Source organism: Ptiloglossa arizonensis, chromosome 11 (assembly GCF_051014685.1).
Source record: "Ptiloglossa arizonensis isolate GNS036 chromosome 11, iyPtiAriz1_principal, whole genome shotgun sequence".
NCBI lineage: Eukaryota > Metazoa > Arthropoda > Insecta > Hymenoptera > Colletidae > Ptiloglossa > Ptiloglossa arizonensis.
In genome coordinates, this window is record NC_135058.1 from 4,227,533 (window position 1) to 4,243,239 (window position 15,707).

At 46.7% G+C, this 15,707-nt stretch overlaps 1 protein-coding gene and 1 long non-coding RNA gene across 8 annotated transcripts in view; both read left to right on the forward strand.

The window, feature by feature from the left end:
- The window catches only part of LOC143152705 (uncharacterized), a 150,984-nt gene extending 141,933 nt beyond the window's left edge, over positions 1-9,051 (forward strand). For all 3 annotated transcript variants that reach the window (XR_012993621.1, XR_012993622.1, XR_012993620.1), the window contains one exon: positions 8,880-9,051. This is a non-coding gene — a long non-coding RNA (uncharacterized LOC143152705). The remainder of the gene's footprint in view (positions 1-8,879) is intronic.
- A 229-nt stretch (positions 9,052-9,280) lies between these two features.
- The window catches only part of Unc-13 (unc-13), a 180,406-nt gene continuing 173,979 nt past the window's right edge, over positions 9,281-15,707 (forward strand). For all 5 annotated transcript variants that reach the window (XM_076323091.1, XM_076323095.1, XM_076323092.1 and 2 more), the window contains exon 1: positions 9,281-14,884. In XM_076323091.1, coding sequence (XP_076179206.1) covers positions 9,491-14,884 — 5,394 coding nt within the window. In that variant the 5' untranslated portion in view covers positions 9,281-9,490. The remainder of the gene's footprint in view (positions 14,885-15,707) is intronic.

The window sequence follows — 15,707 nt, forward strand, 5'->3', positions numbered from 1 at the left end:
AATAAACCACGTTTAAGATTGCTCAAATTTGAAAATATATAGGTGCAGATTCTCGTGCAGTTAGAAACCCCTCGATAAATATATATATATTCAGAATATTAAAGCAGATCCAATATATCCAAGTATAATGAAGGTATACGACAATGATGGTACATCGATCAAATTGCCATCAACAAGCTTTCCAGCTAATCTCTATGCTCGGAAATCCCTGTCTATCGATTTCTTTACATTCACCCAGCCCTATGCTAGATAATTATAACGGTCCTCTGATGAACTCAGAATTAACATCACTCTATGTATAAATGTAGCAGATAGGAAATATACGATCAATTATTTTACAATTAGGATATATTACACCAAAGTATTGTTCAACCGTATTATTTTCATTATTCTTCTTAATAAACGTCTTCGACCATTATTAGTACCTCTCATTACTTTATATTATTTTTATTATTATTCTTAACAAACGTTCTTATTCTTCGACCAGTATTAGTACTTCACGTTACTTCGTATTAGTTTTATTACTGTTCTTAACAAACGTCTTCGACCACTATTACTACCTCTCATTACTTTGTATTATTTTTATAATTATTCTTAGTACTTCTCATCACTTCGTATTATTTTTACTATTATTCTTAATACTTCTCATTACTTCGTATTATTTCTATTACTATTCTTAACAAACGTCTTCGACCACTATCAGTACTTCTCGTTACTTCGTATTAGTTTCATTACTGTTCTTAACAAACGTCTTCGACCACTATTACTACCTCTCATTACTTTGTATTATTTTTATAATTATTCTTAGTACTTCTCGTCACTTCGTATTATTTTTACTATTATTCTTAATACTTCTCATTACTTCGTATTATTTCTATTACTATTCTTAACAAACGTCTTCGACCACTATCAGTACTTCTCGTTACTTCGTATTAGTTTTATTACTATTCTTAACAAACGTCTTCGACCACTATTACTACCTCTCATTACTTTGTATTATTTTTATAATTATTCTTAGTACTTCTCATCACTTCGTATTATTTTTACTATTATTCTTAATACTTCTCATTACTTCGTATTATTTCTATTACCATTCTTAACAAACGTCTTCGACCCCTATCAGTACTTCTCGTTACTTCGTATTAGTTTTATTACTATTCTTAACAAACGTCTTCGACCACTATTACTACCTCTCATTACTTTGTATTATTTTTATAATTATTCTTAGTACTTCTCATCACTTCGTATTATTTTTACTATTATTCTTAATACTTCTCATTACTTCGTATTATTTCTATTACTATTCTTAACAAACGTCTTCGACCCCTATCAGTACTTCTCGTTACTTCGTATTAGTTTCATTACTGTTCTTAACGAACGTCTTCGACCACTATTAGTACTTCTCATAATGCAGCTTGGTAGCTAGCTTGAAAAAGATTTGTTAAGGCAGCCACCATAGTGAAAATTGTGTAGATCGTGGAGCTGCTTTCAGAGACCAGCATTACCGACTCGAATCACGTGCGGCCAGTTTCGCGCAGCTGACTGTATTCTCCATAGTTATCCAGTTCATTACGGCTTGAAGGATTACGAATTCGTCGGAAACTTCTGCGCCAGCTTCGCGGATTAATGAACCTCGTCCAGCGAAGATTCTTCAGCCTGGAAGCTCGGCGCCCGAATAACGAATTCCGTTTTCATTTTTCGCAGCAGAACTTTCCTCCTTCGGATTCCGTGGACCGCGAGGCTATTGGAAAATTCTTCGAAGGCGGATACGATGCCGTGTCGCCTTAAAAAGCTTCATCGACGTTCAATTTAACGGTCTGGACGGTTACAATTAACTGCGAGGTTGCCCTCGGGTCATCGGAACCTTCGTTCGTTCGATGGAAAAGTTTTCTCGATTTAATCGCTCGAATTTTACCAATTCGATCGAAAAGAGTAAAAAAAAAAAAAGAAAGAAAAGAAAACCGCTCGCAAATTTCGTGGTCCCCGAGAAGACGGGCAAATTAAATAACTTTTCTCAATAGTTCGGTCATCGACGTGGACCATCTTCGAAAAACGATAAACCGATTTGAATAGATTATACATCTACCGGTACTGTAGCCGATAACTTTGAGAAATGTTTAATCCGAGTGGCAAGTAACGAGCAGAAAACTGAAATTAATACTCGCAAATGTATAATTCCATATTTTAGAATACTGCATCGTTCGTTAAACACGATAGATACAGTGGCAACGTTCGTTCGATTTATCTGACAGAAAACGCTAACGATAACAACGAATTGAAACATCCATAAATAGTACAATTCCCAAGAAAAATAATCGAATTCCGCTATTATTCTCTTCTCTATGCAGAAGCTACCATCTCGCTACACCTTTAGAAATACAACCTAGATCGTACACGTTTAATCGTGCAAAATTGAACTCAACCAGAACTCTACATTCCCCTGTGCAATCTCTACGAACTGTTATGTTCGACCAATGTAAAACTAAAAATTCTCTCACACCGAAAGAATCGAGAAAGTGATCCGAGAACCGGGATAAAAGACGCGAGGTCGTGGAATTTAATCATTTTGAGGTGTTTGACATCATTCGCGGGGTCGGTCGCTGATTGGTTACACAGTTTTACGCTTAACCGAATTAAGACTTAGAGAAGCTTAAACCGGATTAAAGTGAGATCCAGCGGAGGCGCGAAACGTCCGAAGAGCCACTTATCGTCCCGTGCGTTTCAGTCGCTCTTTTTTTTCATCGAAGTCTGGCTTCCCGAGAGGGTTCCTCGTGAAAGTCGACGAAAAAGCTCTTCGTCAGTGGTCGACGAACAGACCCCCGCAGGATCGATGAAGGAACGATTGTCGTCGTGTTCCGATTAGGACACTCTTGCGAACAAGGCACCCTGTTCAGGATCAACGATTCATTTTCGTTATTACGTTGCACGAAATTGTATTTATAACCTCGAATAAAGCAGGAACGTGGACTCGTGTGGACATGAAACCGGGGTGAAGCGGGTAAGGGCACTATTAGCGAAGAGATTCGTATCGCAAAATATTTGTGCAATTACGAAGCCAACTACCGTTCGACTGGAAACAATAACAAAGAATCGATTTCGAAAATATAATAGAAACTCTACCTTCCTTGGTTATACGAAATCAAATACTATATAACCACACGATACATATCGATAGTCTATTTGATAAAAAAATGGCGAAACGAAACCATCGATCGCACGAAACGGAATTGGAAAAGATACAACCGAAAAGAATAACAAAGAATCGATTTCGAGAGTAGGAACGTTACCTTCCCCGGTTGTGTGGAATGAAACTCTACGTAACTATAGATAGTCCATTTTGTAAAAAAATAGCGAAATAAAACCATCGATCGAATGAAACGGAATTGGAAAAGATACAACCGAAAAGAATAACAAAGAATCGGTTTCGAAAGTAAAAACGCTACCTTCCCCGGTTGCGTGGAATCAAACACTGCGTAACTATACTTACATGTAGATAGTCCATTTTGTAAAAAAATGGCGAAATAAAACTATCGATCGAACGAAACGGAATTGGAAAAGATACAATCGAAAAGAATAACAAAGAATCGATTTCGAAAGTAGAAACGCTACCTTCCCCGGTTGCGTGGAATCAAACACTACGTAACTATAGATAGTCCATTTTGTAAAAAAATAGCGAAATAAAACCATCGATCGAACGAAACGGAATTGGAAAAGATACAATCGAAAAGAATAACAAAGAATCGGTTTCGAAAGTAAAAACGCTACCTTCCCCGGTTACGTGAAATCGGACACAACATAACCTTACTTACATATAGCCCATTTTATGGAAAAATGGCGAGACAAAACCATCGATCGAACGGAATTGGAAAAGGTACATCGATTGCGTTGTTCGAAACCTCGACTGCGATCAATACGAACTTCATTATTCCTGTATTTTAAGCATCAGTGATTGGTGAGGCTCTGTCGTTTATAAACTCGACTGGAATCTCATTTGAATGCCCGAGGGCGGGAGAACGAGAAACGACAAAAAAAAAAGGAAAACAGAATAAATGGATATTGAAAGCTTTGGCGTGCAGTCGTCCTTCTAATATTATCGTTCGTTTACAATAAAACGACGCTCGCTCGCGCGCACTGTGTCCCCATTATCAGGAAGAAATGTATCCGTGGCCAGATATTGCTATCTACTTCAATAACGGACTTAAACGTTCTCCGTCGTTTATAAAGGTCCGTTTACACTACCGACAAACCAAGAATGAACCGAACTCGAAACGACTATAACGTCGAAACACGAGTCCATAGTGTTTTGTCGTTATTTTCGATTGTCAACAACGATTTTTTAACGAGCTCATTGAGTCCTCCGACGTAAATATACAATCGAAAATAACGACAACGTTGAATCATGCTTTGGTAACATATATAGACCTTAAATGTCACGAATTGTTCTTTTATCTATTTCTCTTGCGTATCTGTGTTTAAGATGGATCAGTATAAGATCTTCTTGCTTGTCGAAGAGTCTTGTACATAATTGGGATACACTGTCTCTACCTTCCGAGGTCTACCTGAATTCTACTCGACAATGTTTAACAAAGCTTTATCGAATACTCGATAACCGAGTTCAGTTGCATTCACGATGAAGTTTCAGTTATCTAGTATATTTAATAGAATCTGAATTCTATCGAATACTCGATAGTCCGTAGTCGAGTTTAATTGGACACTTGGCGAAGTCCAAGTTTTGATACTTAATAATGTCTAACCGAGTTCGATCGAATACTCGATAACCGAGTTCGATCATATTCACGATGAAGTCTAACTAAGTTACATTATATGTTCAATGAAGTCTGGCTGAATTCAATCGGATACTCGACGGTATCAAACCGAGTTTAATTAGACACTTCACGAAGCCTAAGTTCTAATGATCGCTCAATAATGTCTAACAGAGTTCCGACGATTATTCCATAGTATCTAACCGAGTTCTATTCGGTGGTACCTGAATTCCGTTGTATATTCGATGAAGTCTAAGTTCTGTTGTACTCTCGATGAAGTCTAACCGAGTTACGTTGTATATTTGACGAAGTCTAACCTATTGCATATTCGATGTGGTCCAAGTTCAATCTTTAGTTCGAGACACTATCTCGATGTTTTACTTTCGTGATCTCTTGTTGATACCTTGAACGCAGCAATGATGGACATACTAGGTAAATATGTAAATCAAAATATCGAGTTGCGTGTGAACGAGTAGAAACCTCCGCTTCGAAACTTAGACACATCGTCTATGTAGTTTTCAACCGTTCGTGAATCCTAAATAACGATATTCTCCAAAGAGGGAAAGAAACTAAAATTCAACGTGTAAAGATTAATTGCACAATAAGGTACAAATCCTCGTTTAATTTCTCAGCTCGACACCACCCCAAACATTTATTTCTCGATCAAGTATACCGTACAGTAAAAGACCCAAATCCTCGCCACGTAACTTCTCTCCCCAACATCTCGCATCAGATTTATTCTTCCTCGCAATGTCCACGATCGCGATAAATAAATACCCCTCTATTTCTTCTCCAAATCGACTACGTTAATATTCAAACTGGTACAAGAACCACGCAAGATCTCGTACACGGTCCATAATCCTCTAAACTGAATCAAGACCAGAACTACGTCCCCCAAACCCGTGGAACATCGAGCGACGAGAAATCGATCGCAGCAAACAACGAATAAATCTCACGAAATGTGTAATTCTTGGTACGCATTCGAGGAAAATCGTCCGCGAAATAGCTCGTGAATGCATTTTCCTTGGCGGACTGGCCCTCTTTACGGTTGCCCTCGATATTTCACTGAACTGCGATATCGTCTTCGAGTGCAGGACGTCTATTCTCGTACTCGCGATACGCCGTGTAATTTTACGGTCTCCGTAAAGAGCGTATCCTTTCCTGGCTGAGAGGAGAAACGAGTTGGAAAGCTTGGCGTACCTAGGGAGAGAGAGAGAGAGAGGAGAGAGGAGAGGACAGGGGAATTCGCGTGTCGACGATGAAAGCGCAGGAAATCATTCTGGTCGGCGGTACGAGGACACATGTACGATCGTTTCCGGGTCGGAGTGGTTGTTTTGATCATCTTTCTTCCACGGATATGCGTGCTACCCGGCTGGCAGATCGAAATCGTGTCAACCGGTGGATCGATACGGGATCGAGCCGCTTTATCCACGACGCGGGCCGAGCGTACACGCGAGACCGTTTAATTTACGCGGCCCGCTCGACGAGAGATCGATTCCAACCGTACCGTGGATCCTACGAAATTCCACTATCGAGTCGGTCGCGACGCGGTCCACGATTAATGCGAACGTTCATCGAACAATCTCGGCAAGGACGTTACGGAACACGAGGTCGAACCATTCCTGCAATCTTGCCGAGTTGTTTCTCGGTTATGGTAATCCCTTGAAATATAGTTCGAGCGGTCTTTCGTGATTCGTACGTTCTCTCGATTTCGTTCGAGATTATAGACACATGTGTAAAGTACTCGATAAGTGTCTTCGAACGTAGAATACTTTTCGGTATTGTTACAAAGTGTTATTCGAACATATTTATTCATCGTTCGGTTCCCTGTACGTAATTTTAGCAATTTTACATACGTTGTATGCAATCTTTGAGGAATTTTAACCCTTTTGCAGCACGAGGCCAATATAGTTCGAGCGGTCTTTCGTGATTCGAACGTTCACTCGATTTCGTTCGAGATTGTAGACACACGTGTAAAGTACTCGATAAGTGTCTTCGAACGTAGAATACTTTTCGGTATTGTTACAAAGTGTTATTCGAACATATTTATTCATCGTTCCGTTCCCTGTACGTAATTTTAGCAATTTTACATACGTTGTATGCAATCTTCGAGGGATTTTAACCCTTTTGCATCACGAGGCCAAACGATTTGCGTAATCTTGGCGAGTTGTTTTTCGGTTATGGTAATCCCTTGAAATATAGCTCGAGCAGTCTCTCGATTTGATTCGAGATTATAGACACAAGTCTAGAATACTCGATAAATGTCTTCGAACGAAGAATACTTTCGAATTATTAATGCAAAGTGTTATTGAAAAATATTTATTCATCGTTCGGTTCTCTGTACGTAATTTCATCGATCCGAGGCTAGCCGAATAATTCGTTAAATTTGAGTATGATTTTGAAATATGAAATTTTCGACACGCTTAAAATGATGATCAAAATAAATTGGGTGAACGAAAAATCATATCGATTCGTTCAAAGGAAAGATACACGTCCCTACACTTTCGCCCTTGGGAAACAATGAAATAACAGGAATTCCACTTCCACTTGGAATTTCTCTACTTTCATTTGGCAAAGAAACTACAACTGGTCCCAACCTCTAGGATCAATCTGTACGCGGTTTCTCCCCATAATCGAAGCTACAAGATCGTAAACGGTTTTCGAGACTAATGGACCGCTGTCGAGGCTAAATGAAAACCGATAGCAGTCGTTGACTCTTGAAAGAAACGATCGCGAGCTCGAAATAGTCCTCGTGACGTTCACTAGGAAACAAAGAATCGTTGGTAGTATTTTCCATCGAACCACGAAACTGTGTGGGGAATGCTCGAGCAACGTTGTTTCGAAACGCCTCTCTCGGTACAATTTCGCGACGATTTCGTCTATTTATCGTAACAATCGGGGTAACTCGCATACCTGGATCGTTAGAAGGTGAAATCGATCCTAATGAACGTACGTTAACGAGTTCCCCGAGGCACGGAAATTATTCCACGCGCACCTTTTACGCATCTCGTACCGCAGCGCTCGATGTCGCGCATTTCAATCGAGCTCGAACTCGCACAACACCTGAGCACGCATTTAATGGAGTGTAATTCGTGTTCGTCGCGTGAGAAATCTTTGCGTTTCCGATTACGGACCTGGCGCGAGAAATATCTAATTAGAAGGCACGCGCGCGGATTGTAACCAAAACGAGTTTGGATAAATACACATTGAACATTTTTCCTCTGGAACGTGACCTCGATCACTGGCCGAGTCGAGTTCACGACGATCGATATAAATTTAATTTAACGAAAGTGTTAATATTAATTACATTCATTTCGGTATTATTATTACAGGCTGGTAATCGATATTGTAGAGATTAATAATACAATCTCGCAAATATACTACACCGATTATTATCTTTTAATTAATATTTATCTTAATATTAACATTACGTAATGGTAATCGATCTGAAAATATTAACGATACAAGTTTACGGATGTAAAACTAGAAAGAAATTCCAACACGCGAAGAAACTATTGCACGAATATTACACTTCGGACTATGAATTTTCAATTTTGCATACCCTGCATCTTCGACGTTATTCCCATTTTGTTATTCTAATTTTAATTTTAATGCTTTGTAGCGGTAACTGTGTTACACGCTCGCACGAGTACGCGTTTCGTCATCGATAGTGCGGTCCGCGGAGTGTACAACACCTAAACTCCTAAAGATTCATTTTTATATATCCAAGTTTCCCAACCTTCGTTTTACCAAGTTCCAATCATTATTCGCAATTAAACTCCTCGCGAGAAATGAAATCTCAATGTTCTTTTCGAGGAAAGAAATCGAACAGAGGGTCCGATGATTTATTTTTCATGGAAATTAATTTCCGACTCGCGAAATAACGATGCGAAATCAACGGTTGGTCTCTCACCGATCGATTCGAGAGACGCGAGCAAATCGTCTCGTGGATCTTTCCGATCGAAGTTGATCTTTCTCTTATTCCCACCCTTAATGAACGAACACGCGGCCCAATAACGATAAGAGTCCCAGCACCATGGAAAACTGTGTCAGCGATGACTCGGTACGAGCGCGTCTCGTACTAAGCCACGCAATCCGTTTGCTCCTGTTTTTCAGATACCGGCGGCGGCATGAACACACGAGACTGGTTACGAAGTGCCATTCGCAGAGTGTCGCGCGATCTCGAACGATTCATCAAGATCGCGCCCGACAACTATCAAACTTTGTGCACGCGGCCGTAGTGTAGAGAAGAAACAAACGGGAAATAGGATACAGCGATAGAACGGAGGACACAGTGACGATATATACATATACATATACATATACATACATATATATATATATATATGTGTATATAGATTCGCGCGTATCGTGTACGTAGCAGTGAACGATAAAAGTGTGTACAGTTCGATAGATGGGAAGGGTGAGGGTAGCGGTGGATATCGAGGACAGCCGAGATGGAGATCGTCATCGGGCGCAGTGCATCGAGTTCCGGTTTTCCAGCGTCGAAGACCTCCGCGAGATACATTAAAACGCCGTTCATGTTCCTTTTCGGGCCACAGGGAAGATCCTTGTGAATCATCGCGCGTCGATATACGCAATGAACCGACCCGGTGATCGTCGAGTACCTCGAACGGGTCGGATCGCGAAACGAGAAGAATCTTAAGGGTGATCGAGAAGAATCTTAAGATCCAGGGATCGCGTCGTCTTCGTGACGCGCGCACTTCATGAAAATGGACTCGACGAAGCTGGGCGGGCCAGCCCCGACCAGCCCGAGGGCTCATTCGCCAGCGATGCCCGCGTACGGTGCTAACCCCGAGGGCAACATCGACTACATAATCGGCGATTACATGGAACGACTCGGCACCCGATTAAATATACTCGAGACCGAGCTGAAGTACGCGTGGAGAGCGTTGGATCTCCTCAGTCAGGAGTACATTAAAATGTGGGAGCGATTGGAGAAGCTGGAGGGCCTGCTGTACGAACAACAGACGGTGATCAGTCAGCTGATCGAGTTCTACGCGAGCGGTGGTAGCCACGAGACCGTGAACGTGGTAGAGGAGACTCTGGTCAATCAACAAGCGGTGGGTGAACTGGACGCGATCGCGAAGACCATTGGTTCCTCGATGACCATCGAGGAGACCAACGCGCTCAGAGAGAAACTGGCCCAACAGGAGTTAGCGAGGATGCACGGACTGACCCAGGACAGCGCCACCGCGGCTGTAGTGGTCACCGATATGCACCGTAACGTGCGTAACCTGGACGCTCTCGAGACTCTCGCGGAAGAGAGCAACATCCCGGACGAAGCGTTCTACAGAAGTCTGAACAACGCGTACAGGGAGGACCTGATCTGCGGCGACACGTCCAGACCCACGTCGCAATTGGGTATGATCTGGGAGGAGGCGGAGGACGAGGACGTGAACGGGAAGAAGGACACGGAGGCGGGCATGTTCGAGAAGACCGTTGCCACGAAGGAAATCGAGCGCGAGGAGTTGTCCGTGAAGCAAACGAAAGAGGAGATCCAGGAGGCGGTGACGAAAAAGGAGGACGAAGCGGACGAGGACGAGGGCGAAGTGTTCAGCGCGGCCGATTACAAGAGCTACCGCGGGAACACGCCATGCGTCAGCGAACAGGACCTAGCTCAGCTGTCCAGGCTCAGTTCCATCGATCAGGTCGCCCTGGAGAAGCTTCACGAGCTGGACAGGTTGACCAGCAAGCTGCAAAAGGACTCGCAAAATCTGATCGATCTGCAATCGCGGCTCATGGAGTCACCGAAGAGACACTACAGCTCGGAGACCGAGGCCAAACTGGCCGAAGAGGCGAGCAGCATAGACGAGCAACTCAGGAAGATATACGTGGAGACCGACGTGGACAGTTGGACCTTCTCGAAGAGTCCCGGGTCCACGGGTAGATCGATATCCAGAGTCAGCACCGACAGCGGTCTGGCCACCGACGGTGACTTCACGACCAGGTCGATCTCGCCAAGATTAACGTCCACGTCCAGAACGAACTTGGACTCCATCTCGAGTACCTACACACCACCGAGGTTGGCTTACAGCGCGACCGTGCGCGAGAAGAGTCCCGAGCCGGTGATACAGCTGCCCATAGACGTGGGGAGCTTCGCGAAAGGTTACGCGGAAAACAAAGAACTGACGGATCTGATGGTGGAGAGTTTCGTGGCTGTCACTTGCGCCTCGCCCACCATCTACAGCACCACCGCCGACAAGGTGCCGTCGCCTACCCTTTCAGCGGGTAGCGTCCACAGTGTGCACAGCGTTCACAGCGCTCAGAGTCTACGAACGAGACAGGACGGTTACTTCGGTAGCGCGGCACGACTGAATTTAGAGTTTCAAGAGAGTAGGACACCACCTAGCCCGTCACCGAGTTCACCGCCACCTCCGGCACCTCAGGACCTGGCCGAGTCGTTCCTGATGCCGGGATCGGACCAGAGGGAACCGGACGCGAAGAGCTCCCAGAGCCCCACGTTCCTCCGTAACGCGGAGAAACTCGTGACCTTGGAACAAGGTCGCCTAAGTCCACGGACCCCGCATTCCCCAAAATCGCCGCGTGTCTCGCCTAAGCACACCGCCAAGCCTAGCTGCGTCGCCAACATAGTCGCGGCGAAATCGGATTCCGGCCTATCCTCCATGAGCGGTTGGAGCAGCCTGGACAAGTCGCCGAGTTCACCGAAGAGCACCATCACCAAGATGCTCACATCGTACTCGGTGGACCACGCCAGGACCAGTCTGCTCCCGAGTACCACCACGGCGAGGACCAGCAGCCCGATACCCCCTTTACCAGAGACCACGATCGCGGTGATCACCCAGGAACCGTTGTACGACACACCGGAGGGCAGGGACGCGTTCGCGAGCGCCAACGCAACCGTCACCAGTCACTCGTTCACCGTCGCCATGAACCATTTGTCCACGTACACATCTATCAAGTCACCTACCACCAAAGAGGACTACAATTTCGTGCCACCGCCGGCCCCCGTAGCGACTACCTGTCAGAGCCCGAAGAAACGAAATCGCCATCAAACGTTGCAACACACCTACGACGCGGTGGCGCGCGGATGCACCGTGGACTACGTGTTCCGATCGGATCAACCGGCCATTTACTCCGTGGCCGGTAGCAACAGACAGCAGGCAATCACCAGCGTCTATACCAGCGGTTCCGGTACCTACGGTCCCAAGACCACCACCACGGTTTACTACTCGGAGTCTATGGATCAGTACAACACCTACCAAGACCAATTCAACGCGGTTCAATACACGGAGTCGGGAGGAATGGCTCATATCAAGAAACCCCTCAGAGGCCCGGTGTTCTCCGACGGCCTGACCAACCACGACGCGTACAAAGCCTCGATGTATCGCACGATGTTCCCCACAGGGAACATCACCGACGCTCTATCGTACTATCCAACTAGCGCGAATTTACCGCGAACCGAGACGAACGAGAGCTCCTGGTTGAACTCGATGGAGGATCAGATACCCCACGATTCGACGTCGTCCAGTATCAGATCGTTGACCTCCGACGGTAGCTACGCTCAGAGTCCGTACACCGACAGAAGGTATCCCCAGCCACCGGCCTACCAGGGCCACCAGTATCATCACACCTACGCGAACCAGAACTACCCGCAAAATTATCAGCAACAGTATCAACCCTACAGTCAAAGACTGAGTAGCACCGAGAGCGCGGAACTCACCGACGGCTACCAGAGACAGTGGAAACAGGAGCACCAGTACATGCAGAACCACGAGGCCAGCAGGCTACCGATCGATCAGTCCCAGCATCAACAGAGCGAGTACTACGACGCATCGAGCGTCATAGTGTCCCAATCGGGGTACATAAGCATCGCGACCAACTTGAAGGATCACGAGATGGAGAACGCGAAAGTGGCGAAGAAGATCAGACGAGGTTCGTCGTTGAAGAACGCGATGAGCTCGATGAGCAACTGGCTGCCCGATCTCCACCTCAGCAAAAGGCACAGGAGTCACTCGTTGCCGGGTGGCGTGAGACGGGAGGACCTGGACGTGTCTCAGGAACAGCAACAGAGACCTCCCGCGGAAACTGGCGCGGGCAGGGGTCGCGGTAGAGGTCAAGCACCGAGAAAGAAAAAGAAACACACCCTGGTCTCGACCGTATCCGGAATCCTGCAAAAGGCCAAGAGACGTAGCCATCAATCCCAGTCGCTGTCGGATCCGGAGCAATCGGAGACCGAGTGGAGCAGCGGCAGACAGAGCGGTTTGTCGGAGGACGAGGAGAGCGTGATGTCCGACGCGAACCAGGACCAACCGTTGTTCGCCAAAGTGAAAACCGCGAGCACGAAACGCAAACAGGTGTCGCAGCCGATCTGTCTGCTGCAGCAACAATCCACGCAACAGTTGCCACAGCAGCAGATCGAGTACATGCAGCAACAGCAACAACAGAACCTTCAACAGCAGCAACAGGCGCTTCAGCAGCAGATACAGCAGCATCAGGAGCAGTTGCAACAACAGGCCCTTCAGGACGGTTGGGGCAAGGAGAAGGATCAGAGGAAGGATCCGGATCACGATATCGACGATCAGATGGGTGGCTTCGAGGAAGAGACGTCCGGTAAGAGCACCGGCTCTGGTTCGGGTGGATCGTCGATATTCCAAACGGTGGGCGACATCAAACGATCCACCGGTAGCTCGGACGAGGCACCCAACGAAAAAGCACCGAAGTTACCACCGGTGACACTGATGGGCGGCTCGAGCATGGAGTTTGCGGTGTCCCGAGCGTTGGGCAAGTACCGACAACGACAATCCTCCACGGTGTCCGACGAGCAGCCACCCAGCGAGGACTCGAACAACGACAAGAAGTCCGAGGACGGGACTGTGCAAACACTGGAGACCAGTTTCGAGTATCCCGAGGACGTGTCGGAGAAGAGCGAGAAGAGCGAGAAGTCTAGCAGCACAAGATTACCGGAACTGGTCACCAGTATATCCGAAGAGGCGCCACTGTCGGAAGGTAGCCCGTCGGCGTCCAGCACCAGGGGTCCAACATCGGGTAGTCGATTTCTGCCGCGTCATCAACAGTCCCTGGAAATCCCGTGGACAGGTGCACGACCGGGTGAGATGGACGAGGACAACCGGAGCACCCATTCCTATCGAAGCACGTCCAGGGTGTCGTCCAGACGGCAGAGCACCGAGGATTCGATCGATTCCGAGGACGAATGGTACCGTTACGAGCTGAGAAAACTGGAAGAGTTGGAAAGACAGTCGCAGATCGAGGTGGAGATGGGCGAGGTGTTGATCGAGGAACCGGAGGAGATCGAGCACTATCAACCGGACGACACGGTGAAGGAGAAGATGTCGTTCGTGCTGAAGGAACTGAAGATGAAGGCCACCACGAAGACCGCCACGAAGGAGCAACCGCCGCCGAAAGAGGAGAAAGAGGAGCTACGTACGACAAAGATCAACGGAACGATCGCGAAGGATCGACGTATCGAGGAAAGGGACAGGTACGAGAAGCCCATACCGAAACGGAAATCGGCCGAGAGCATCGAGGCGGTGTTCGCCAGGGTGACCGATTATCACACCTGGGTGAACGAGGAGGAGGCTAGGAAAGAGAAACCGCCCTCGTCGGTCGAAGAGGGCTCGTCCGGTGAGACCTCGGGTCCGGACAGTCCCGTCCAATCGATGGACGAGGAGGAAGAGGAGGAATTGCCAAAGGACACCGAGGAGCAACAATCGAGACGTAGTTCCAGTGGCTCGACCCTCAGACACGGCGAGAAAATCCATCCGGGCTCGGAGTCCCTTTCTCGCGAAGGTAGCGTAAGTGTACCACCTAGCGAGGTGTCCGTCACCATCCCGGGTGCTTGGGATTCAGAGAGCACTGTCCTTGAAGGCCTCGAACGCGACGGAGCCGGCAGCGCCGAGACAGGCACCACGGCGACCTTGAGCCTGCCGAAAATAAAAATCGATTCCTCGTCCTGCGGTAGCTCCGACACTACACTGAAGGAGGGCCAGGTGAGTCCTGGTCCGCCTGGATCGAAGTGGAAGCTACTGAAAGCGTTGAAGGAACGCAAGGCCGAGGAGAAGCTCAAGGAGGTCGAGGAGGCCTCTAAGGAGACTGCTATTCCCCAGGGACCCACTGCAGTGAGTATCATGATAAAGTGAGGACACGAAAACCTTTGTAAGGCGTACTCGAGATTCGGGGGTTGGATCAAATCGTAACTCCGATCGTTCTCGCGACCGAAGCTAATGTTCGAACGACCCGTGAATAGGGTCCGACTTACACTAGCTTCTCGTTCGTTCGAGACCCATCGTTCCGCATCAGGCTGTTGGTCGACATCGAGGACGTTTCCTCGGGATCGCGCCGGTCCGTTCGATCTTTGGTTAGTTACCAAGGATCTGCGTCTCTACTGCGAAATTTAAGACCACGATCGACGCGAGCGAACAAGGTGTTCCCGAAGCGTTTCAGATTTCGGTACAGACACCGAAGCGAGAAACCTCGAACCCTCGGGACCGAAACGCGAAACCTCGACGATACTGACCGGGTCCCGAGATCAACGTCCTCGATCGCTCGAGCGAAGGGACGAGCGACCCGAGTTCACGGTGACAAATTGAAAAATCGAAGACTGTACTTAATCCTACCGAAAGCTATAAGACTAACCTAACGAATTTAAGAAGATTCAACGTGTACCCCCTAACCGTTGAAAATCGTCCGGGAACTCTCGTCGCTCGATCTAAAGATTCACCTAACCGTTCGACCACGAGCAAATTCGTATCAAAGAACGGACGATTTATTTCCGTCTAGCTTGTAATTCGTTTTTCTTTCTCGCCAACGAGTATCGAGTACGCTGTACGCGAACGGACTGTAAAACCTACGGAGGAAACTTACGAATTTAAGCGTACGTAATCACGTAGATACGTTACGTTACGTATATCGCGCGCGTGAGGTGTGAATCCCGTGCCGGCG